This window comes from Medicago truncatula, chromosome 5, assembly GCF_003473485.1.
Source record: "Medicago truncatula cultivar Jemalong A17 chromosome 5, MtrunA17r5.0-ANR, whole genome shotgun sequence".
Lineage (NCBI taxonomy): Eukaryota > Viridiplantae > Streptophyta > Magnoliopsida > Fabales > Fabaceae > Medicago > Medicago truncatula.
In genome coordinates, this window is record NC_053046.1 from 12096533 (window position 1) to 12123320 (window position 26788).

At 33.7% G+C, this 26788-nt stretch overlaps 2 protein-coding genes across 3 annotated transcripts; both read left to right on the plus strand.

Moving 5' to 3' along the window:
* The first annotated feature begins 1104 nt into the window (after positions 1-1104).
* LOC11413660 (uncharacterized) lies at positions 1105-16621 on the plus strand. The gene is made up of 8 exons (XM_039834184.1): positions 1105-1365; positions 2182-2385; positions 2647-3138; positions 11812-11994; positions 12173-12340; positions 12479-12526; positions 13201-13634; positions 15841-16621. Exons 1-8 carry the CDS (start codon positions 1188-1190, stop codon positions 16447-16449), a joined length of 2316 nt encoding a protein of 771 aa, XP_039690118.1. The 5' UTR covers positions 1105-1187; the 3' UTR covers positions 16450-16621.
* A 3047-nt stretch (positions 16622-19668) lies between these two features.
* Positions 19669-26381, plus strand: LOC11428419 (bZIP transcription factor 16). 2 transcript variants are annotated; one of them, XM_013598204.3, is made up of 13 exons: positions 19669-19985; positions 20498-20610; positions 20704-20757; positions 20847-20921; positions 22341-22430; positions 22528-22584; positions 22711-22880; positions 23418-23475; positions 23628-23670; positions 23794-24083; positions 25094-25171; positions 25267-25392; positions 25931-26381. In XM_013598204.3, exons 2-13 carry the CDS (start codon positions 20542-20544, stop codon positions 26021-26023), a joined length of 1203 nt encoding a protein of 400 aa, XP_013453658.1. In that variant the 5' UTR covers positions 19669-19985; positions 20498-20541; the 3' UTR covers positions 26024-26381. The 2 variants fall into 2 exon arrangements, with proteins under 2 accessions (XP_013453658.1, XP_003612774.2); XM_003612726.4 differs by having other exon boundaries at positions 19670-19985; positions 20698-20757.
* Positions 26382-26788: the final 407 nt, after the last annotated feature.

The window sequence follows — 26788 nt, forward strand, 5'->3', positions numbered from 1 at the left end:
ATTTAAAACACCGTTAAATATTTGAACTGGACTCGTTAAAGATTTTATATGATTATATATGCAGAATTTTTTTTTTATGTAACGATATCTTATAGTCAATATGATAAAATTTAGAAAACTCGTTACTATTATCAAAATATCAACATCATTATATTGTTTCTCCAAAATATTGTTATATATTTACACTAGTTGTAGAATTTATGTGCTTATATCTCCAAAATCAAATGGAAAGATAGCCATCCGTAATTATCATAATAATATATTGACTTTTAAAAAGGACAATTATGAAAAATATAGTACCATGTAGTGACTAGTAAGAACATTAAAAAAAAGGCTTAATTGCACTTTTGGACCCCTATCTTTCCAAAAGTTGTGGTTATGGACCCCTAACTAATTTAAATACAAAACAGCCCCCTATGTTTTGATTCTTTGGCAGTTTTGGACCCCCAAGGCAAAAAAAAAAAAAAATTGACACGTGGCACCTCACTTAGGGTGCCACGTCATCGTTGACCGAGTCAACAATGGACTGGGGGTCCAAAACTGCCAAAGAATCAAAACATAGGGGGCTGTTTTGTATTTAAATTAGTTAGGGGTCTATAACCGCAACTTTTGGAAAGATAGGGGTCCAAAAATGCAATTAAGCCTAAAAAAAATGCAGTGACTAGTAAGCCGTGAGCATGGTTGCTGTAAGCCATAAAACGTAGGAACGTGGGTGGTTTTTTTTTATTTAAAAATAATAAAATTAAATTAAAAAGGTTAAAATTGGAAGAAATTATAAGAAGCTATAAGTTATAAGTTCAAAAGCTACTTGAAATAGCTTTCAAAAAAAGTTGCAAGCTCACGAAAAAAATTTGTTACCAAACACGTCAAATTTTGATCCAGCAAACTTATAAGTTAGCTTTTTGTTGTTACCAAACACAGCCTAAAAATATTTTTAACCCTAGAAAGTTTCTAGTAGAAACTTATTTTAAGAATAAAAATAAAATAATACGTCACTATTGTTAAAAAAAAACAAAAGAAAAAAAACGCTACTATTACATTACTGACCTGAGTGTCTTTATTTATAGTTTACTTGACTCGTATTCTTTATTGGATCCCAAGTTCACTTTCTATTTTTGACAAAGATCCCAAGTTCACGTTAACGTGCAAAGTTCCAACTCTCAAATAGTTCCTCAAGAGGCAATAAAATGAAAGCCACGAGTGTTGCCTCTGTTGGAATAGTTCCTGAAGTACTCACTTCTTCTGACAACTACAAAAGATGGAGTGCTATTGTGAAAAATTATCTGTTGGGGCAAGATCTGTGGGACATTGTGTTCAGTGGTAATAATACTGATCACTTGGACAACACCCCAGATATTGAGCAAGGTTATCTTATCTGATCTATTCTAATTTAAATGTAACACACTTTTGAAACTTTATCAGTTGAGAATTGTTTTTCTCAAGTCCATTTCCTAAAAACACATGGAAATAACAAACAATATCTCAACAGTAATTAACTACCGCTAACTTATAATTAGAAAACCGACGGTAATTAACTGCGTTAGGTTTTTGGTTATTTCCATATATTTCTAAAAAACACTAGATGTGAAAACAGCAAGCTTCTTATCCATTACCACCTTACATGTGTCCTTAATTTGTCCTTGTATCAGTTTCACTAAGCCCAGTGGATGTTTTATACTAAATTGAACCCCTCGATTACATGTGAAGTAAAAGCGTGAAGACACGCGTTAATGTTCGAGAAAAACAGTGAAATTTAATTTCGTAATTTTTTTCCCCAAAAGTGATGCAAGAAGCACCACACAAAATATATTAACCAAAATAAGAGAAAGACAAGAAATTAATTCGGTCTTGGAGAAAAAATAAAGTTATTGTTAGTCTACATGAACCACGGTCATAAAGAGATAATTTTATCCTTGACAATAATTAAAAAGAGATAATTTGATCATTGACGATAAGTAAAAAATATGGAACATTATTTCATTAATAACTCATCAATTTTTTATTTTTTTTCTTCTTCTTTAGTATTCAAATAATGTCATTCTATGGTAATGCTTGTTCAATTAAATTTTAACCATACTTGATAATTCTAAAAATGATTCAAAACATTTCCAAAAGATAGTAGCAATAACAGAGTACCAATTTAAAGTTATTTTTTTTATTTTTTACTTTTTACTTTTTAAGGATTCGGCTACGCTTATGAACCTGAAAGAAAGGTACTTCCATCGAAGGTGAATAATGCAAAAGCTTTGCATACTATTCAACTATCATGTGGACCACTGATTCAAGATGAGCTTTCTGATTTTGAATTAGCCAAAGATGCTTGGGATCATTTGTCAACAAGATATGGGAATTTTTTTAAAATCAAGCTTGATAAAGATGAGCAAGGTACGTATTTAAATCGTATTGCTGTAAAGTAGAGAGAACATAAACACCGTGAGTTATTTTAATTTTCTACACTCATTTAAAGTAGAAAGAACATCTGTACCAAAAAAAATAAAAAAATAGAGTGTACTATCTTCTTATCACATCATCAACTTATCACGACACTCTCTTTATTATCTCTTTATCTCTTTGGTGGTAGATTGGATATACGTGTTTAAAAATTACTTTCCTTAGTATTTATGCATGTTTAAACGTAAATGACAGATAATTTTGGTTTTGGTGCGGACCATAAAAAGCTATTGAGGATGGTGAAGATAGGTGATTCTATTGAAGATATCAATATAGATGAGGGTGTATTTGATCATATAACCTCAGAATCAGGTTGGACGCTGCTTCACATTGCAGTAATTGTTGGAAACGTGAAAAATATGGAAAAATTGGTGAGAGATGGGAATGAAGAGTTTGTAAGAAAGCAAGATAAGCTTGGTCACACAGCTCTTGCTCTTGCAGCTTGTTATAATGCTAAAATCGCTATAGTAGAGCACATGCTACAAGTTGTAGACAACAACATAGGGGAGGAGCTGCTGATGCAGCCGAACACAAAAGGAGAAATCCCGATTCTATTAGCTGCTGCTGACGGACACAAAGAAATGACTGGATGTCTTTACTTGAAGACTCCTAGAGCAATGTTCAATGGAGCCGATCCACAAAATCGAGTTTTGCTTCTCGAGCGATGTATCACGGCTCAAATATTTGGTAACCTAATTACTTGCTCCGTCTTCATTTATAAGTTTTTTTAAGAAATAATTTTTCATAAACTATATTAGGGTTGTCTTTTTTTGAAGAAATATATCAAGTTTGTCTATCAACTTACTCCGTCTTCATTAATAATTTAGGAAAAATTATGAAAGTTGTCGAACTTGAAAGTCTACTTTATATTAAGGGTTTTTTTTATTAAGTTATAAAGATGATTTTGGTCAAATAAACGACAAGAATGTTTTAAACTTAAAATTATTGTAGAAAATAATAGTTCAAATGATTATGAGTCGAGAGGAGAAAATTGATTGTAAGATTTCTAAGCAACACAACTATCTTCTAAAATTTACTAATATTAAAAGTATTTTCTTTTAAGATAATAAATAAGAAATGCATGATGAAAAGTATAGAAGAAAGATAAAGAGATAAATTGCGTAAAAGATTTGTTTGATTGATTGCATGTCTTAAATAATATGTACAAATTTGGGTTTTTGTGACAAAACACTAGTCCTACCGGCCATACACACCCTTTTAAGTTCAATTTCTATGCAAATCTCCAATCGTCTTGGCAATTTCGAATTACTTTGAAGTTCATGTGTTGAGACAAGAATTCAGAAGATTTCTCACTAGAATGACCCACAAATGAAACCATTTCCACTGGAGATTCCATCATCGTGCTTCTTTTTCGTCATGTCTTTTTTCCATTCTTATATCTCTCTCCCCCTTGCACTCTCTCTCTCTCTGCTAATACATGTTGTCATATTTCTTACTCAGGTGATGTATATATATTTTTTTAAAACTCGGTATCCAGTTTAAAGACTGATTAATTTGAAGGGTCAAACACCATTGTCTACTTGCAGGGACCAATTTAAAGTTAGATCTTAGTTTTGTATGAACTTAGTCCGCCAAAATTGACACTAGGGTGAATCGAACCTGGGATCTTTAGATAAGCATCCTCCAAGATCTCAAGCCAACACCACTAAACTAATCCAATGATGAAAACAAAAAGTGATTTTGGGACGGTGTAAAAGGGGAGAAAAACGAAAGAGGGAATTGAATACTATTGAAAAAGTGAAATGTTTATTGAATCATGAAGATTACATCTTACAAATTCCAGTGTGATGTAAACTAATATACACTCACAATTACTAAGAAACTTGCTAAAATTTCTCAACTACTAACATACTTCTTAACTTGTAACACAAGTAAACTCCTAACAACTATGAATTATGGATTTTTATCAAATCCATCACTCCTCATAATTCATATTTGTTAGTTTCCTCACCCACATAAGCTCTTTTAGATCATCAAACCTTGTCTTCTTCAATGGTTTGATGAATACATATGCAAGATGCATCTAACACTTGCAGTATTTTCAATTCCACCTTATTCGTGTTCACTTGATCTATTAGAAAATGAAATTTCCTCTCAATGTGATTACTTCTTCCATGGCTCATAGGGTGGTTACCTATATCAATTGCTGACTTGTTATCAACAATTAGTCTGATCTTCACAATTTTTTTTTTTTTTGGTCTAGTAGCCTAGTGGCTATAGAGCTCACACAATTAATCGTGGAGAAGTGGGGTGTCTGGGGTTCGAACCCCTGCCCCTACATAAAATATGCAATGTCCCTGTCAATTGCTCACGGGGACTTCAAGTAGCATTTCTATCCACAATGCTTGACAGGCTGCATCATAAGTTTCCGCATATTTAGCTTCTCAAGATGATAGAGCCACTATTCCCTACTTCTTCGTGCTCCATTAGACTTGTACTAATCATATTGAAAAGATAGCTTGCAGTTCTCTTATCATCTTGACCTCCTCCATAATTTGAGTTAGAGTAGCCATATGCAACTTCTTTTTTATTAGCTTTCCTTTGGTTATGAATTAGCATTCCATTATCAATTGTCCTTTTGATGTACCTTATATTTTTCTTAGAAGCTATTAGATGACATGTTTTAAGTTGCTTCATGAACCTACTTACTAAACCAACTCTTTGACATATATATGGCCTTGTATTGCACACATATATCTCAGAGAGCCAATATTGATTTGCTTGTGCGTAGTTGCATTCGTAAGCTCATCATTTGTATCTTTGCTCAGATCACCTGTCTCCAAACGAGAGATTGCAAGATTGTCATTACTCATTCCGAACTTCTTTAGGATATATTTTGCATATTTCTTCTGATGTAAGATAACTCCTTTTTCTGTATTAACAAACTCCATTCGCAAAAAATATGACAGGTTCCCTAAGTCTGACATCTCAATTTCAAGGATCACGCTAACTTTGAATTTCACCAATTCATCTTCATTTGATCATGTGATCAACAAGTCATCTACATATAAGCATAAAATAATTTTATTATGCATGTTAGATCCTTTTAAATATACTTCATGCTCGTATATGCATTTAGTGAATCATGATTTAATGATAAAGATATCAACAACAAAAAAATCCAGCACTGGGGGCCTACTTTAAGGGATACATAGCTTTTCCCAATCTATACTTCCCTTCTTGTGCTTTGATCTCAAAAACTTGGTGGTTTCTTGACTCAAGGTTCTCCATCTAAAGGACCATTCAAAAATGTATACTTTACATTGTTATCATGGTTTTTGGGTGCCAAGCCATTAATTGGACTTGAACCTTTTGACCGTTGATATCTCTCTTTTTTCTTGGGAAGGGTGAAAGGAGAAAAACCCTTGAGTTTCCGAATTCGGGGGTCGTTTTTCACTACGGGAAGGTGTTAGGCACCCGGAGCGATTATGGTATTCCATAAGAACCGTTCTCCTAAGTTGATTTCTACGCTTTAGTTTTATTGCCTATTTGTAAAAAAGAAGGTATGATTAGTGAAGAATGGGGGTGAGAAGAAGTAGAATTTGATTTTATTTCGGCTTGGAGGAGTTTTGACTCATTGCCTACGTACCCTTTTAAGGGATCAAAACCGATCGTAGTTCATTCTCAAAAAAAGCTTTTGTTTTTGTTGGTTGATTTTAAGTTTGAAAAGAGATTTTGAAGAACAGAGATGAGAGGCCTCAAGGGCATGAGATTTGAAAAAAAAGTGAGGTGGAATTAGCTTTTTCAAAATGAAGTCCAAGTATAGGTTAAAATTTATTAGAAATTTTACTTAAGAAAATAAAAGGGAAATAAGGAGTTTTGACTCCTATTTTATTTTCAAAAAGGTTTTCAAGTGAGGTTATTTGCATGTTTTGGAAAAAGTTGGGTTTTCTCTAAGTGTTTAAACCTAAGCATTCATCTAACCATGCAATCCTAGCCATACATCTAGGGTGAGTGTGTGCGTGCCGGTGCGTCATAGTGTCCATAGTCCATATTACAAAAATTACCTAAATACATTCTATGGCCCCTTTGCCAAGCTACAAACCAATGATAACAAATTACATCACTAAATGAATTAAAACTTGCAAAAATAAATGCTAGGCTAAAGAAAGTGAAGAAGATAGTGGTGACATGGAGAAATGCTCATGAAATGAATGGAACAAAAGAAGTGAGATGATTAGTAAAATAAAGCATAAAATAAAGAAAGTGCACAAAAATATTAAGAGGAAAGACATAAAAGAAACTAATAAAGTGACAAAATGTGCATGAAAATGATCATAAGGCTCTAGCATATACATGTCCTATGATCCCTTCATTATAGCAAATTTTTAGAAGTCTTGCTTTGTGCCATAAGGTGAGAATTAATAGGACATATTCTAGCTAAAACTCATGGTACATTTTTAAGACATTTTGCACCTTATTTATTATTAAAACACATACTAATTGCAAGGCAAGAAGAAAAATAAGGTTCATATTCACAAGCAGCAAGCCACACATAGGATCAGCAACAAATTTATCATAAAATTGCATTCCAAAAGTTCAAATCACATGTCAACAATTCATGAGGGATATGCTACTAAAAAATGCACAAGTTTATGTCTAAACACACTTATTAAACAAGAAATATCACATGCCCTTTTTTATCATATTAAAACCATTGAGAAATAGAAAAAAGACATGAAAAAACATCAAGAAACATGTGATAATTTTTGGAGATTTTTTAGAGAAAAATTAAGCATGCAGGGGTTCAAACAGCAAAGAAAAATGGTGCCAATAGCAGAAAAAACAAAAAAAACGTAGAAAAGCAAAAGAAGAGGCCCAGGCCCAAAGTCAAAGGATCCGGATGCACAGGAACCACACGATTGATCCAGGATTTTGAAACCCTAGATCAAACGGCCAGGAATCAAAGGGGAATGGACCGGACTGGACCGGTCCGGTTCGCTGGCTTATAAAAACAGAAGAGCACCGGTTTATTTCATTTTGTTACTCTCATTCTCTCTCTAACTCTTCTCTCTTCTCTCATCTCTCACCTCTCTCTAACCTCGCCGCCGGCGAGGATGAAGCTACGGCGGAGACCTTGAAGGTCCGCCGGAAACTTCATCTTCTCCGGCGAGTTCATGCAGTTTCCGGTGACCTAAATTTCCAGATCTTAAAGATTTTCACATCTTTTGATTCGTCCTTTAACCCTAAACACGAATCCAGCAAGGAATTTCTCAAATACAGCTTGAAACGACGTAGATCTTGGAAAAACTTTATACGGTTTTGAAATGATTTTTGATTTTTGAACAAAAACGTTTAGATCTTTAAAGATCTACATCGTTTCGTCGTCTTACTACTTTTCTGGTACTTGTTCTTGCTTTCAAAACCTAGATCCTTATGGATCTAGGTTTTGTGTTTACGGTTACGGCTTTATCTGTATTCTGGAAATTTTAGATCTGTTTGCTTGCGTGATTTTTACAGGTTTAACCGTGATATTACTTTTTTGAAGAGGGATTCTGAGTTTTACCTGAGTTTTTATGGAGATTCTGTTGAGTTTCTTCGGAAAACTTGATTCTGTTCTTGCTGGTTTTTGATTCTTCTGCTTGTTCTTTGGACCGAAAATAAATCGGTGATTCACCGGTTCTGTTTCTTCATCTTCTTCGCCGGTTTAGAACTTTGCTTCTTTCTCTCTTCTTCTTCCTCTGTGATCAACGCTTGAGCTTGCTTCAATGCGAGCTCGCGTTTGGAATTGCAGAGAAAACGATCAATTCAATGATGAAGATTCCACATAATCTCTGAGAATTGATCCAAAAATTGTTGATTCTGATGAATTTTGATTTCTGGAAAACGGTTAGGGTTTGTGATTGTTCAGTGTTCTTGATGATTCTGAGAAATTTTCTGTTTCTGATCTAACTGAATGGAGAGAGAGAATCTGATTGTGTTTGTTGAGTTGGCGTGTAATTAATGGCTCTGAAATCTGACTCAATGTATTTATAGCTGACATGTGTACTTGAGATCCAATAAAAGGGTGACACCTGGACTTGTATGAAAGTGGCACGGCCTTGGACAAAAAAAGAAATTTGGACCTTTCTGCAAAAATAAGAACTTTAAGGACTAAACTGCAATTAACCAAAAAGGACTGAAATGTAAATTGGAAAGAAAATTGGACTGGAATGCAATTTTGGACCTCTTCGAGGACCAAAATGCAAAAATAAAAATAAAATTGAAATAAAATTGGTAACCTGACAAAACGTAAAGCGAAACAAAAATAAAATTGACAAAACGGACTAAAACGAACCAATGGCTTAAATGAGGTACTTCAAAGTAGCCTCTCTATGCCAAAATTTTATGTGAAATGACCAAAATGCCCCTAGGGCTAAAGGTGACCTAAACAGATTCAAATTGACTTGACACTGACTCAGATGCAAGTTTGAAATGAATTTAACAAGGATTACTGATGAAATGTTAAAAATCAATCTGAAAAGACTCAGAGACAGTCACAAGGATGAAAAATGGATCCCACTGCATGAAATGACCAAAATACCCTTCTGTATGACTTTTTTTGCAAATTTGAAATAAACTGTAGAAAAAGCAATGCAATGATTCAGAGACACTTTTGAATGACTTAGAAGATAAGTAAAGACATTTGAAAGGTTTTATGCAAGAAAAACATAGGTAAACTTGCGATTGAAAATACTGCGAGGCAGAGATAACTCGAACTGTACAGTTGAAATCTGATATTTAACAAAGTTTAAAATGAAATTGGGCCCAGTATTTTTAGGTCCAAAAACAGGGTATAACATACATCAAGGTAATGCATCTTCCAACCTTTATATGTTGTTATGGCCACAACTATTTAATTGTTTCAAGCCTTACAACTAGTGCATATACCTCATTGAAACCAATACCTGGATTTCAAAGGAAACCTCTTGCCACCAACTTTACCTTATACTTAGCAATTTCACCATTTAGTCTCAGTTTCAGCTTATAGATTTAATTTACATCCATTGCTTTCTTATTGATAGAATTTTGGCAACTGTACTAAATACTATCGAAGTAGTAGAAATATCATTCCACAAGGACTGGTTTTAATCTCAATAATTCAATTACGTTGTAACTTAAGATGTATAAAAGTTCTTTTAATTTTCTGCTAGGCAGTTAATTGGTTTGTTTGCATAAGCAATAACAGAAAATAAAGATTGGTTTAAAGAATAAGAGAGAGATGAGTTTAGGTCTTTCGAATCATCTATGTTCCCCTAATTGGTATACTGCACCTATTCTTGTGAAAGAGTCCCTAGTTTTACGATAGTTAACAAAATAGTCCTAATCAATCCCTTGAGTTAGGACCCTCTTCTAGGGTTACAGCCCCTAATTCCTTAGGTGGTCTAATAACCTTTGAAGGTTTAAGCACGTTAACCTAATATCACTAATAAAGGATTATCCATTCCTAGACTAACCATGTTTATTAGAACAATTCAATTAGGTTTAAGTCGAAAGCTATGGTCAGTAGTCATTCGTTCTCACTAAATCATATTTATATTTGACCAGGATATAAAAAGCATTAAGAACAATTGAATTGAATAAAAACTAGAATGTCATTCACAAATAATAGAGTTTCACAGCAACATGAATCAATTAGGGTTACAAAGAATCATCTCAGACCTAACCTCTAATGGATTTAGCTACTCATAATGGTGTTTACAAATAACATAATCATTAGAGGAATCAATACATACATGAACTGGTAAAAGAGTGAAGAAATCGCCCTTCTCGCCGTCTTGTAGTCTCAAAATCGCACTTTGCTCTCTCCAAATCGTAACCCTTGTCTTTGAAATAGACTTCAGCTTAAATAGACACAAAATTTCGCCCAAAATCGTGTCACGTTTTTAGTAAATCGTGACACAATTTTCCTTTGAATCGCAAATTACTGAATAAGGGTTTCCTCAAATCGTGTCACGATTTAGTCATCGTGCCACGATTTCCTCAATTTCGAAGCAAGTTTTGGTCTTCCAGAATCGTGTCATGTTTGTACCAAATTGTGACACGATTTTCTTCTTTGTATTTTCTTCATTTTTCTGCTCTTTTTGTTGCATAAGTTGCCTTGTGAACTCCACTTTGTGATCAAAATACATATAAAAATTACGTAATGACGAGATGTCATCACTTATCATACCCGATTACAAGCTCACTGCTCACATGTTCTATTCTTCTCTATGTATTTAAACTCCAATTTCATAACTACTAACCAATTTGAATCCTTCATTGCTTCATTCAAGTTGATTGGTTTTGTTTCAACCATCATAACTTCCCCTATATATCATACTACCATCCTCATCAACTGCTTGATCTTCTTGCATTTTCTTCATCTTCAACTTCATTATTTTGATCTTCTTCTTGTAATGCAATTCATACATTATCTATGTTTTCAGCATTTTGCACTGAACTGTTTGAACTCTGATGTTAGTTCCTATACTTATATTCTCATCAAATTGTACATCTCTACTTATAACCATCTTATTCTCATCAACATGATTTTTAACAAACTCTCTAAAATCTCTCATCTAATAACAAACTTCTTAACTAACCTGTAACACAAGTAAACTCGTAACAACTATGAATTATGGATTTGATCAAATCCAAACAATATAGTTGTTCTCTATTCAAAGTAAAAAATTTCATATCACCAACCCTAACTTACATCAGGGCATAACTTCTTTTTTTTTTTTAATGAAAACCAACTTGTTAAAAAGAAGTTCACATGACCAAAATTAGTTATGGAATTAAAATGAAACCACAATAAATTAAGGTACCTAATATATAATTTAGCCATTCTTTTTATCATTAATAAAGTTCAAAGTAATATTTCATCTTTTTTGCATAATAAACAGAAATAAAGTAATATTTCATCTATATCATAATAATTCTCACCTTTTGTATAAAAAATTACAAAAGATTTTTCGGTTTTGAATGCAGTATTAATTCTCAAGTTATTATTTCTCCCTTTACATTACAATAATGAAAATCAACTAATGACTAGTAGGATTAGTTGAGTAAAATTGTTATTATATCTCCTACATTTATGATTTCTTTTTAATTTGTGTGAAATGATCTAATATGACAATTTTATTGAATGCACAAGTTCAAGAAAAACCCTTTAACATTTGTCTTCTTAACTTATACCTTAAGTGCACAAGTTAACATTTCTTAATTATTATGATCCCTAAATCAGTAACAAGTAATTACATTAATCCGTCAACAGTACATACTAAAATTTTAAAATAATATTTGATTGTGCATCATGTGTCAAAATAGTCTAACAAGTTGAAATGATTACTATTATTCTTCTATTACTTGTTCTAGATGTGGCTTTGAGATTACTCAAAGATTACCCAAATCTGGTCGCTGAAGTAATTGAAAACGTCAACGAAAATGTACCCGGGGAATCCAGGAAAGTCTCCGTCTTAGTTGCATTGGCTAAATTGCATTCTTCTTTCCCAAGTGGCAGCGGATTCGGCGGACTACTACAACAATTCATTTACGATAGTAAGTTTCTAAAAATGAATATCAGAAAAAGTTGATCTTAGACAAAAATCATGTTACCATTGCCAGTAAATATAAATGCCTATTGTATTGTATATTTTGTTCTTATTAAGATTTATTTTTTGACGAACTTATTAAAAAAAGTTGATAGTATAATTAATGTATCTATATTTTTTTACAGATTTAATCGTAGGAAAGGAATTTCAAAACAACTATGGGATCCCGGAATCCAATATTGCGAAGTTTGTAAGTTCGGGTACATTTGGTGACGATAGAAATCTTCATACGTCTTCCTCTGCGAAACGTTGGTCAGTAGCTGGCTTCGACATACCTCTTGAAAAGCTATTGGGTATGTCTGGTTCCATTCCTCTTTGTTGCTTGTTCTTTGACCTACCATAGTCTACTTTGTGTACTATAAGGAGGATTTATTTTCATTACTTTCCGACAGTTTGTTGATTTATATTTTTTGACTGTATGATTTGTTCAGATTTTGAATACCGGTTGGTTCTGTTTTTCAAGAGTCAAAATATCGTTGGTAAGTAAAACTAGTCATTAATATCTATTTAAGTCTGTTTTATATATATATTTTTTTTTTTGGTCAAGTGTTTTATATTTTATTTAAGAGCAAAAATTACATTTTGGGTTATATACTGTTTTTAGTCTTTATAAATATACTACAAATTACAATAATTTCCTTAAAAAAAATTGAACTGTAAGTGAGATAATGACATAAAAATTAAGGCTCTTGTAAAATTAAAACTTATTATTAGCACACATTATTTATTCGTTACCGGTTATAAAAGAGGAATTTTAAAAATCGAATTCAAGTTATAGTGGATTTTGGTTAAAATATGTTTTTTTAAAATAAAATAAAAATATTTTGGTTAAAATGGATCAGTTCATAATTATGTAACAACGATGAATAACATAGGTCTATGGTTTAACCTACGTTGAATCTATATTAAATTATATTTTTTTAATAAAGAAGGTTCAAACATTTTTAGAAGTTTACTTAACAAAAAGAGTCAGATCTCAAGCTAAAAAAAAAGAAAAAAACTTTCATGCCTACTAGGTGGGTCATGGCAAACCCCACCGTGCTCATATTAGTGTTATTAATTTATTTTGCCTCTTAAAGAACATGTGCTCAATTTAATTTGGTTTTCTGCAACGATTCAAGCACTTATAACTCCTTTAATTTCACTGCGTCAGGGACTCGGGAAATATATGATGAAAAATATGCCCATTATGAAGTTCTGGGAATATTGAAACACTTCAGCCAAAATATTGGAAAATTTAGTTATGAACAGCTCATTAAAGCTTCAGCACACGAAGCCATGTTGTATGCAGCCGAGAATGGAATAGTTGAGTTCGTAAATGCTATGAGGGAAGCTAATCCTGATCTGCTGTCAGTTACTGACAACAATGGTAGAGGCATATTTTGGTATGCAATTCAGAATCGCAGACTAAAAGTGTTCCAACTCATATACTTTCTAAAAGGATTGGAGAAGGAGATGTTTCGATATCGCACAGACGTGTTGGGCAATAACCTGCTGCACACGGCAGCTCTTTTAGTTTCTTCATCTAATCGTAATGGCAGATTGAGTCCTGCAATGCATATACAAACAGAGATTCAATGGTTTACGGTAACTCATATTATCTATCTATCTATAAATATATCTATCCAGCGATGAATTTAAAATATTTTATACTTTAGCGACCGATCTTTTAATATTTTATACGTTAGCGACTGAATTATCAGTCACTATATCTGTCGCTAAAGTTATTAGCGACTGATTTTCATATCTTAACGACTGAAAATATGGTCGCTAAATCAAAAATTACTCAATGTTTTTGAAAATTCAGGTGTACTAAGCCACACCATGCCATGGGCTAGATCTGCCCCTATATCTATCTATTGACAAAACCAGAAAATTTAACCGTGGGTGGTAGAAAAAGAACTCATGATCAACAACATGAGCAATAAATAGTTTATACTATAAATAATTGAATTAAATTCAAGTATGTAACCTATCTGGTCATATTGTGTCTTTCTTTGTGGCGACGACATCTCGTATGAATAATTACATACTACATATTTGTAAGTTTAATTGAGTCAAAAATATATGTTGTCTCGACATACTCAACCACAAATACTAGACAAATTTAATAAATTAAATGAGAAACGTCGTAGATACATTACACACAAAAGTAGGCGAGATTAATTTATTATGTTGCTGAGTAACTATAAGGCCACTCGACAACCCTTACATATGAAGACAAAGTCACAAGAATTAAAAAGAAGATGCAATTAAAAGGTCAACAGTTATGGCTTGTTAATCCATAATATGAATAAAAGTTAGTTAGAACTGGATACGCTTTGTTTAGTTCTTCTTAAGCAGTTGTGTTTATGCAAATGAAAGTCTTTTGGAGTTTTCGAGCAGAAGTTCTTAGGTAGTGTCCTAGAACATAGAAGTCTTTTGGTTGTGTCCTTGAGTAAGTTGTAATCTAGAGTGATTATAGTGAAATCCCTTGAAAGTGCAAGAGGACTGGAGTACTCCTGTGTTGTGGCAGAAACCGGAATAAATTGGTTTGTGTTTGTTTTTTCTCTCTCTCTGACTTTTTATTTTTGTGTTATGCATTCCCACTGCATTCAGACTCTGAATCAGAATCCACAACATCAGATTCTATCCAGGTTGTTATTAACACTAAGAAAAAGAAAACGTCAAAAAGACGCCAACACAATTCAACCCCCTTCTTGTGTGTTTTTCTCACCTTCATCTCTAACATCCACTCTCTTATTCGGTGAAAATCATGTGGGCTCGTACTTTGAAAATGAATTTACATAAAGTGACGAAATTCACATGAGTTTCAGCTAATAAAAGAGGGAATGTTAAAGAGTGTTACAAATAAAATGGTTATTACATTTCTCTTATATGTATCACAAGTTTTCCAACAGTCATTAATTATGTAGAATGATAGTAAATGCTTACAATTTATAATATGAAAAAATGTTAACATTGCTCTTGGGTTTTGTTTAGGAGTTTGGAGATGAGAATGAAGGATTTTGGAGGGACAAAATATAGGGAAAAATTGAGAAATTTTTCATATTTTTTGAAAGAGTATTTTTTTTTTTATAGAGTGATAAATTAATGCTTATGGTTAATATATTTTTAATTTTAAAAATATTATAACAACATATATTAAATTTGAATAATTCATATGATTCCTCCTGAACTCCCGAAAACTATCCTCTAGCACAAATTTTTAGATCCCCAAATTATTAGGGTTTTATATTTTGAAGAAAAATAAGTCCTTCAAATACCCTTCTTCCAATGTCATCTATTTCTTCCACTTACTCATTCTTTTTTTTTCCTTCAAACTCTCCCCTCCCTTTTCCTCCAAACTCTCAAACAAAGTCTTAAGACATTAGTTAACATTCTAAAAGTAGTAAATTTATATTAAAAAGTTGAGTAAATAGATAAAAAATAACAACTTTCTAAAACAAACTTTTCTTTATTGGAATTCTTAAACAATACCTTAGAGTGTGTTTGGATGAGGTAATTTGGAAATTTTAAAGAATTTAAAATTCTAGGCAATTTACCTCAAAGTATTTGAATTCCCACATAACATTACATTTCCTCAACATTACATTACATTACATTATATTTCCCCATCCAAACAATGAAATTCACCTCAAAGTATTTAAATTCCCTCAAAACATTCCCCCATCAAAACACACTCAGGGTACTCAGTTAGCAAAATCATTTATAATATTAGCATAGTGATTATACACTATAGTTTTTGCACAAGTTTTATGATATCTTAATTCATTTGACTACCACAATGCAGGCTGTGTATAGACTTGTGAATCCGAAGTTCTTGGAAGCCAAAAATAAGGATGGTAAGAAGCCTTTTGAGGTATTCATCGAGAGCCACCAGGAGCTAGTGAAAGCCGGAGAAAAATGGACAAAAGACACGGTTACCTCTTATATAGCTGCGGCTTCTCTCATCCTCACTGCCGTGTTTACTGCAGCCTTAACTGTCCCGGGTGAAGGCAATGAAGAAATTGAGAAATCAAATGACTCGCATGAACTGATGTTTAATCTGTTTTTAACGACAGATGTATTATCTATCTTATGTAGTGCCATATCACTCTTCTTTTTCATTAAGATTCGCACATCGCGTTATGATGAAGTAAATTTCCTCATGACATTACCTACGAGATTACTTCTCGGCGTTATGTTCCTTCTTGTCTCTGTCTCCTCCACGATGGTTGCATTTTATGCTGCGCTTGATATGATTTTAGAGGGGCATCGCAGGAGTACTTGGCAGATGATTCTAGTACCCATCTTGATTTCTAGCTTTCTTCCATTTTTCCCTGTTATAGGATTTCTTGTGCAATCCTTCAAAGAGATTCTTCAATCTAGAGTCAAAAAGCCCCATCACTCTATGTCTTAAAAAAGGTTAATACATGCCGACCGGAAAATATATTTCAGCAAAAGTATAATGTGAGTGATCATTGCAACTATGGCAAATGAATAATGTAACTACTCTCTCTTTCTACTAGCCCGTAAACTTGATATGTATAACAACCTTGTGTTTCATACTTTTTCATAATTAAATATATATGACTCTCTCTTTCTCATGTTATAAAGTTTATCTTTTATGAAATTGGGTTAGTAGCAGTGCTCTTTCTCTTATATTCATTTCACTAATGGTAAATCCCATTTGAAGTATTGCTGGTATTAAATTTGGACATGTTGTGATTGGAACTTTGGAAGAATCCTTTTTCTAACTGTGAAATAAGAAAAATGTTGAATGGTAAAATCCGATGACGCCTCATGAATTACTACTCAGGAAGATACTTCTCACGAAAATCTTGGATACTTGTAACTCTATCATATGATCATATCTCTTCTTTTTATCCTACAATCCATGAATTCATGCAAAGAAAGATCCAATGGCAGCAATATTTTCGCGGGGACCTTCGTGGTGTTTTATTTTGATGGAAATGGCATTGTTGTTCCTAAGATGTTGGATCAATTGAATGGTTTCAAATATTAATTTTTAGGTTAAATTGAACATTTGATACCTTAAAAAATTTCTCAATTTCGTTTTGGTTTCCTAAATAATAAAATGTCTAACTCTATCTCAGTCTACCAAAGTGGTCTCTTCCATCATTTTTTAACCGTAAATATGTAAAATGGATCTAACACTTTTCATTCTTATTCCCTATTGCTATTGAAAAAGGGAATAAGAATGAAAAGGTCATCTTATTCAAAACCCCTCAAATCAAATCTCTCCAACTTCACACCTCGGAACGCACAATTATTATAGAGAGAGAGAGAGAGGCGCTTTCACATCTTATTAAGCTAAAATCTCTGGGGAGAGAAAATGTTTCTTGTAGGTTCCTCCGAGGAACAAATCTAGTGGAGACATGGTGGGGCTTGTAGCTCAGAGGATTAGAGCACGTGGTTACGAACCACGATGTCGGGGGTTAGAATCCCTCCTCGCCCACAACCGGCAAAAAGGGGAAGGACTTTTTGGATAAGAAAACCAACTAGGATCGGGCTAGTGGAAGCAAAGCTTCAACATTGTAGATGGTCCGCCAGAAACCTTTTTTTTATAATACAGTTTGATTTTTATTTAAATAGAAAACCGTTGGATTTTGAAAGCTTATTGAATCTAACTAAAGATCATCAACACATAATTTTATTTTATATTTCTTCATCCCTCTCCCCCCGTTCCGCTATAGACTTTTTTATTTTTTTTTATTTTTAATTTTAACGTTTCATCTTTAACTCAGCCCTTATGTATACCTCAAATTCATTTGACCTCACGGAATTTCCAAATTTCCCATAAATAAATGAATAAAAAATCAACAAACACGACAACCATATGAGCAAGAGATAATTAAACTGACGCATTTCAGTAGCTCTAGCTTTATGATATTCACCATTCCCCTAACATCTCAAACTATAATTCTCGTTACTAACCTATGCAAATTACAACTTCAACAACAAAGTTCTTAGAAAACAACGACAAACCCATTTGAAGAAGAAAAATGCTCTTCTCCCAACAAAAAAACACTCCCTCCCAACTGAATGGACGGAAGTACCCCCTGTGTGACTTAAGTCACGTTAGGTACTTTCAGGGTGAGTTAACTTACTGCGTGACTTAACTCACGCACCTTTCGTTGGTGACGTGAGTTAACTCATGCATCTTTCTACACCACATTAAACACGTTTTTTGGAAGGTGGTCAGATGGTAAAACTTGTTTTTTTACACTTTTTTGACTCATCATAATGGTTAGATAAAACCTAGGCATCCATTCTCACACCATCATCTCACATTATCTCCTCCTCACTCTCTCCTCATCTTCCTTGTATAACAACAATGTTTTTCCATCGTTGGCCTTTCTTAGAAAGAGGTCTCTTTGATAATTTCAGGGATTGCATGAACGATCAATGACGATGGCAACATACTGCAAAGAAGTGCGATTTATTTGAGTGCAAGGTTGACATTCAAGGACTCTTTTTCCTTAAACAAGAAACATACCTTACCCCATTCACTTCTCCCCCACCATCTATTTCTCCTCCCCCTTCCCTTTCTCCCCTATCACCTTGCACCACTAAAGGTTTAGCTTTACCCCAAGAGGGGAAAACTTATATAGTTGATTTGCTAGAATACATGTTATGTTCTCTTCTTTCTTTGACTTTTCAAAGAATCTGCAAATCTCTACCCTAAGTATAAGACACTTCAATACTGACACTGTCAACAAACTAACAAGAATTAAAACGTAAATTCCAACAAAATAAAGACACTACATATTAATGAAAAACCTAATCATAATCCTCTAGTTCTAGCAGAATCAAAAAATCGATCCACATGAACATGTTGTGCTGACAAAAAATCGAGAACATGCTCCTCACATCGTCGTCGTTCGTTAACTCCGACCGACTGAACGTTATTCTCCCCTCGTCGAACGATGGATATTCATACCAAATGTATTCCACTCTCCTTGTGTCTCCGGGGTTCAGTCCTTGGTTGATTTCATTCAGTTGATCTTTGAGACCTTTTAACGCGACATTAATGTACCGAACCTTGAACAACAAATTGGAATTCTACCGTTGAAACGTATGCAAACACTAAACAAATCGGCCATTGTTTCAAATTTACACCCCTGATAATTTGAGCAAATTTTGGTTTACCCCTTGCCATATCATCGATTTTGTACAGTCAGATGACCTATGGGGTATTTTGAAACAATTTTTTTTACAAGGATCGAATCAATATTTTATTTTTTTACAGAAGACAAATCCGAAAATGACCTATATTACAGGGCTAAAACACTATTTACCCTATTTATTATGGAGAATATTAACCATTGTCCTCAGGACATTGGATGAGGATATAAAAATAGAAATATAGTATTGGAAAATGGTGAAAAGTGATAAATTTAACTTTTTAAAAGTCAAAATGTTATTGACACCAATACAAACATGCTATTTTGACTTTCTTAACCATTGTCCGCCTTGAGGACATCGTTAGCAAGACCCATTTATTATTTACATGCATCACAAACATGTTAATTCTTTTTAAAAAAAACACATTAATTCTAAATATATATCTAAAATATGGGGGAACAGAGGGTAAATTGGGTATTTCACATCCTGTGCAAAATAGGAACGAAAATCTAACTGGAAGTGACCCACCGTACGACGACCCACGAGTTCCTCTCCGCGAACAACAAACACATTAACCCAACAAACCCTAATTTTTGATCTATCCCCAATTCTTTGCCCCTTCTCATCAATTCAATCTTAATAAACTCAAGATCAAATTTTTCACTAAATTTCCCTATTAAAAGCCCCAATTCACCTGCTTCCTTCTCTCAATTTCCATTTTTCTTGCCAATTTTGACCCCTCCTACTGTATATTCATTGCTTCTCACCAGATCAAGCTCTGAAGGATCCCCAATTTCTCTCTGAGTGGTAATTTTTGAAAATTCTCAGCTTTATTAGCTTTCAATTGAATTCAGCTATTCAAAATTTCATATTTGCTAGCTGGTTTATATGTATGAGTTTCAATTTCACTCTTTATCTTGATTTTCTAGCTTTGGTTATTGTTGCTTTGTCAATTTTCTTGCTTTGGTAATTGTTGCTTTGATAATTGAGTTTGCTATGTTGGGTTTGGAGCTAACATATTGCAACATCAAAATTGGATTTTTGGATGATTTTGCATTGATTGGGAGGGGAATTAGAATGGTGGGATGTTAATGGGATAGTTCATTGCGGTCGATAGATACAATAACTTACGCATGCAATAGAAAGATTGTAAATTTGTAGATTAGTTCAACATTGAAACATGTGTTGGTGCTTGAACTGCTTAGTCTAACATAGTTAACTTTACAGTCGTGGAATTCTGTTGAGTTTTTTATTTCGAATGAGAATGAGTACGGTGTCTCTTATACTGTCTTGTAACTTAAGTTATGTGTATGGTGCAGAATGGTTAAGTATACACTTTTGTAATTCACTGATATATAAAAGTATGGGTAATAGTGAAATGGATAAAACCACAAGAGAAAAGGAGTCGAAGACGCCGCCACCAACATCACAGGTCTAATTGACTTTCTTTTGTTTTATCTATACTGATAGTTAATGGTACATTTTGTGTGACAAAGGAGACATTTATCCTTTTTTCTAGGAGCAGCCTTCAACCACCACAAGCACCGGACAAGTTAATACTGACTGGGCCAGCTTTCAGGTGTTTAACGAAGAAGTTTTTTTTCGGCACATTATTTTCTATTATTTTCGGCATTAGAATTTAATTCACCCTTCTCCATCATTGTATAGGCATATTCTCCTATGCCTCCACATGGATTCATGGCGTCAAGTCCCCAAGCTCACCCTTATATGTGGGGTGTGCAGGTAATGCCGCATATATTTTAAATGCCTAATTTGATGCACACTATGGGGTTGAATATTGCAAGTTAGCCTTGTATTATTGCTCATCAATGGCTAAATAATCTAATATATAGCTGTGCCATAATACTCCTTACTGGAGCTGCAGTCCAATGTCTATTGTTAAAAGGTTTTTGATATTTAATGAACATAATACGTATAATTTAGATATCGATATTTTTTTTCCCTTTTCAAACTATTGTCACTGTTGAAATTATAAGGTTTTAGATAGGGTAGAAGGAAGAAAGAGAACAAGCTAATGACTAGCATGAAATTCTGTTATGATGCAAATTAAAAGGCACTAACCTCTACTTTTTCTGCTGTAGACTACTAATACTAATCCTAAACAAATAAAGAAACAAATCATGAAATATGAAAATACTCCTATGAGATCATATTAGATACTATCTCCGTCACAAATTATAAGTCACTTTGACTATTTCACACAAATTAAGAAACTTAGTTAATTTTGTATGGAGAAAGAAATTACTTTATAAAATTATCCTTCATTAATGGCATGGGAAAAATAACACAAGAATTAGAAGAAGAGGGAGTAATAAATCATAAAGTGTGATAGGAAAAGAAACATTAATGTTTCATTGGTAAAGTGACATATAATTTGTGACCGAGGGATTGTTCAAAAAACATTCTATAGAAAAATGATATTATTTTCTAGAGATTCTAACACTCTCCTTTGCGCTAAAGCTTACAAAGCTTTGCGTTTGTTACAAACAGACAATTCCAAAAGAGAAAATATCATAAATATAAAGTGGACTACATTAAACATATCTGACAAGGTAACTTAAACTTAGAGATGGCGGAAAGAAACATCACTGAGATAAGTATTGTTGGAAAACTAAGTTAGTAAAATGTATGGAATGAATCTCAGGTTTAAGAGCTGGATAAAAAGTTGTCTGACTCCAACCAAGGAAGAAGAGATTTTGCTGGTATGACCATTAGCAAAAATTTCCATGCATGCAACTGTACATATCAACTAAAGCTTCCCCGTGTATGGAGAGGACTTTATGCACTCTCATGTGCTAGGTGAATGAGAGATGTTTATGTTATAAATAATGATGACCTTAATTCCTTGGATGCTAAAGGAATATAATATTATGTTAGTTATTTTGTATTAGGAAACATGTCTTAAAAAAGGATAAGCTTGAACCTCCCAATAATGAATGGAAAGAACTCTTCTTACCACTACAAAATGAACAATTCAGATTTCGGCCCTCAACTATTTATTCTTTGCTTGTCATTGTTTGTTCTTTATGTTGTTATCCATTGAATCTGCAGTTTGTTTATACTTTGCCAACACTACAAAATATCTTGTTTGAACACTTCCCCATGTTTTATTTGGTTCGTTAATGAAATTATTATTTGCAGCACATGATGCCTCCTTATGGTACTCCACCACATCCCTATGTTGCAATGTATCCCCATGGTGGCATATATGCTCATCCATCCATGCCTCCGGTAATCATTGTCAATTATGTTTTAATGGAGTTCTCATACTGTTATCGACTCACCAATTCACGAACCACTCTTTGCTAATTGCGGAAAATTTACACAGGGATCTTATCCATATCCTTATGCCATGCCTGCTCCAAACGGTATTGCTGAGGCTTCCGTGAGTTTTTCCCCTTTCTGCATTTTTGTGTTCCTTCGTTCTCCGTCTTTGTCTGCCCTTTTCCTATTCTGTGAATGGCTTTGTCCTTATATAAGTAGGGAAAAAGTAACACAAGTTTACATGCAGGGAAACACTCCTGCCAGCATGGAAACTGATGGTAAACCTCCTGAAGTGAAGGAAAAATTGCCAATCAAAAGGTCAAAAGGAAGTTTAGGTAGTTTGAACATGATTACAGGGAAAAATAATGAACACGGTAAAACAGAGGGGACATCTGTTAATGGACTTCACTCAAAGAGGTAAATTTTGGTGTGTTGATTTGTCTCTGCGTGACGCAGTGCATCCATTCTTTTTCATCGAACAGTATTCTGCTTGATCTTGCTCAGACTTATTTGAACCATGATTGGTGTGACATGTCCAAGAGAAAATTCTTGGTGCTTTGGAGGAGTGAATTTGAACCATGATTCAATATGTTGTGTATTAATAATGATTATATTGGCATCCATATCCCTATAGAATGACAACTTCCTGCAGCTGATGTTTCCTCTCATGTGTCATCCTTTTGACATTTTTATCTGATTTGCTGCCATTTTTTAATACATTGTGGGACCTTATTTTAATTTTAATAATATAATAATAACTAGATTAAAAAAGCTGCAGTTATTATTTATCTCCTAATGCCTGAGGACCTCTACAGGGTTACTTGATTTGCTTTTTATTTTATCGATGTTTTTGCTCTACTGGCAGTGATTTATTTTTCCAAGCCGGTTGAGTACATTAGTTTGCCATTTGCAAATTCTGGCAATTTGTGCTGATTGGTAATCTTGGATTTGCAGTGGTGAAAGTGGAAGTTATGAAGGTACTAGTGAAGGAAGTGATGCAAATTCTCAGAATGTAAGTTCTGTGACCGTCATCGGTTTGCTACTTTATTGTCAATATGTCCACAAACTCATATTTTTGCACTAATTATAAATTTTAAGATATATAAAAGGTGATAATTATATGTTTTTTCAACTATCATAGGTTTTGTATTTGTGTTTTTATAGGGCTCTCAATTGAAATCGGGGGACAGGCTGGATTCTTTTGAAGGTTTGGCATTATGACTTTCTGATGTTCCAATATAGTTTCTAATTTTCACTATCTAATGCTATATGCAAACCCATGATGTATGTGCGTTAGAAGCTGAAGTGTACCTTTTCTATTGAATTACAGGTGAACCATCTCAAAATGGCAGTTCAGTGCATACTTCACAAAATGGGGGACTTAATGCACCTCATACAGTGGTTAATCAAACTATGTCTATCCTTCCTATCTCGGCGAGTGGTGCTCCTGGAGCTGTTGCTGGCCCCACAACAAACTTAAATATAGGAATGGATTATTGGAACGCACCAAATTCATCCAACATTCCTGCTCTCCGCGGAAAGGTTCCGCCTACCACAGTTGCGGGAGCGGTGGTTACTGGTGGATCACGGGATAGTGTTCAGTCACAACTTTGGCTACAGGTTAACTTTTAAACAGACCAATGATGTTTATTCTTTCGATAAACATTTTATTGCTGTTCAATGAATGAGATCATGTAGAAAATATAAATTGTTGTGTCCTCTCTTGCTTACATTCAACATACCATGATTTATGTTTGACAATTTTCTGATCACCTTTCAAATTGTGACTATGTGTATCAGTAACTTTTAAGCATTTCCTCTCAGTATTTGTCACCAAGATATTCCTTGTTTTTAAGCAAGTGTACTCATTCAATTATACACATTTTCATCGAGGTTGTCAAAGGCGGAAGGCCTAAAACCCACCATATAAACACGCCATTTCGTCTATGGCGCCGCCATGACAGCTCTTCACAAATTGTCTACGCCGGTTATAAAAAAATCCACCATGCCATTCCGCCATGGTGCGCTACCATTTAACAGCACTGATTTTCATTGAGGCTTAATCTGATGAAGACTATTTCAACTTAGGTGCATACTTAGCCTCATAAAAATTGTATTTTACTGAATAGGTTAATCTAATTCTGACACTTATTAAATCTTGGTTTAGTAGTATTGTACATGTATGTTTGGGGATGCAAATTTGTGTCTCACTGTGAAGTTATGTTTGACATTGGGCATTGTCAGAGCCATAACTCGATGCCCTTGGAACAGGTGTTTATCGAATATTCAGTGGCTTCATGCTTTTCTTTTTCTGTGGCTGTGTCATTGTTTGTTCATGTTATATAGTCCCCACTTACACATTTAGAGTTACATTTTAATTTCTTTCAACATAATTTCTCAATTCCCTTTCTCAGATAGAGAATTTTTAGGTAACCCACGGTTTAAGGTTTTAATAGTTGAAGCTTTTTCCTGGGGAATATAACTCATGTTTTTCACATTGATCGTAATCAATAACTTGCAATGTTGCTTTCAATGTTTGTCTGAGATCTGATTATGAGTTGTATTTTTCCATTATTAATAATCTTTTACAGCTCCTATTTAAATATTTATATTTTCTGATTAACTTTTAGGATGAAAGAGAGCTTAAAAGACAAAGGCGAAAGCAGTCTAATAGGGAATCTGCCCGGAGATCCAGGTTGCGCAAGCAGGTTATGTCAAGTTCCATATAGCCTTTATTTCCTTCAGTGTTTGCTTGATCATAATTGTCACATTTCTGATTCCGGTTTGAATGTGCTGTTTTCAGGCTGAGTGTGACGAGCTTGCTCAGCGTGCTGATGTTTTGAAAGAAGAAAATGCTTCGCTCCGATTAGAAGTAAATCGCATTAGAAGCGAGTATGATCAGCTACTTTCCGAGAATGCAGCTCTCAAGGTAATGTTAAATTCTTGTATGTTTTTTTTTTGTTAAAAGGAATGAAAAGTAAGAAGGGAATGCATGCAAGGGGAGTTACTTCCCTTGGTTTGAACTCGGGACTTGTGACCTCTTTTTTTGGTAAAAGTTCTTGCATAGTCATAATTCATACTACATTTGATTGTTGATTTGGAAGACTAAAGGTCTGTTTGGATTGACTTATTTGAGTTTATTTAATGGCTCAAGTACTTGTGAGACTGTTTGGGAGAGCGTTGGAAACGACTTATGACATGTCTATAAACAGATTTCACCTTATTTCCACGAGATCTCCAGGATTTATCATTTCTTTTAGAAATGTCTTAAATATAAACACGCTTAATTAAGTTGTTTACTCAAACAGAGCATAAATAGATGGGCTTAGATGGAATTTGGCTTCCAACTAAAACCTACACTATTTGTAGATTTCCTTAATATGTGAAGGCTTACCATAATTATTTGACTAACATAAAGATTTAATCTACAGGAGATTATTTGACTAACATAAAGATTTAATCTACAGGAGAGACTTGGGGAACAACCAGGGAACGATCAACACATGTGTAACGACACTCAACAAAGTGGACATACAGAGGTTGTGCAGGATGGTCATTAGGATCATATACTGCATTTCGGGAAGATAACCTAACTCAATAGCAAGAGCGTGATCTTGTTTCGGATAGCTTGTAGCTCAAATTGTATTACAGCTGACCTATTATAGTCTTAAAAGATCTGTTTTTATGTTATATGATCCCTCATTTCTAATTTGTCTTACTTTTAACCCCATTCAAAACAACATGGATCATATGTAGTGTGTGAATTGTATCATACCTTTTTCTCAGCTTGAAAGTTAGTGTCTGTAGTAATAAACAATATAATTAATGTAGCTGGTGTGTTGATTATAATTTTCTGTATGAATAATTTATTGGGAAAATAATGAAAAGAAGAAATGCCTGAGTTATATTTCGTGTCAATCATGTTATCCAGTTTAAATTGTCTCGTTGTGCATGCTGAATTTTGGTTGTGTTACAAGAAACTCTCCGGCTCCTTTCATTATCATTTTATTTCTTGTCACACAACTTTAAGAAAATATTTTTTAAAATCAGAATCTTTACATCCATCCTTATATATAGGACTCTTTAAAAAAATTATTTTTTTAATAACATTCTTTTCAAAATATTAATTGCATTAATAATTTTTTTTCTCATGAATTTAGTTCAGTTGGTAGGGACATTACATAATTCATGTAGAGGTTGGGATTTGAATCCTAGACATCCCATTAATTCGTCTCAGAGGTGAATTTCTAACTTAAAAGGTGAATTTATAATAATTAAACTATTTGAAAAAATGTGGCACATCCGCTTAAGTTTTGTGAAACTTA

What these genes read in the sequence shown, in the direction of transcription:
- LOC11413660 (XM_039834184.1), top strand. Translation starts at nt 1,188, where the DNA reads ATGAAAGCCACGAGTGTTGCCTCTGTTGGAATAGTTCCTGAAGTACTC. An exon ending in ACCTCTTGAAAAGCTATTGG is followed by an intron (nt 12,341 to 12,478) that starts GTATGTCTGGTT and finishes TGATTTGTTCAG; the next exon opens with ATTTTGAATACCGGTTGGTT. An exon ending in CAGAGATTCAATGGTTTACG is followed by an intron (nt 13,635 to 15,840) that starts GTAACTCATATT and finishes ACCACAATGCAG; the next exon opens with GCTGTGTATAGACTTGTGAA.
- LOC11428419 (XM_003612726.4), top strand. Translation starts at nt 20,542, where the DNA reads ATGGGTAATAGTGAAATGGATAAAACCACAAGAGAAAAGGAGTCGAAG. An exon ending in CTTATATGTGGGGTGTGCAG is followed by an intron (nt 20,922 to 22,340) that starts GTAATGCCGCAT and finishes TATTATTTGCAG; the next exon opens with CACATGATGCCTCCTTATGG. An exon ending in ACGGTATTGCTGAGGCTTCC is followed by an intron (nt 22,585 to 22,710) that starts GTGAGTTTTTCC and finishes GTTTACATGCAG; the next exon opens with GGAAACACTCCTGCCAGCAT.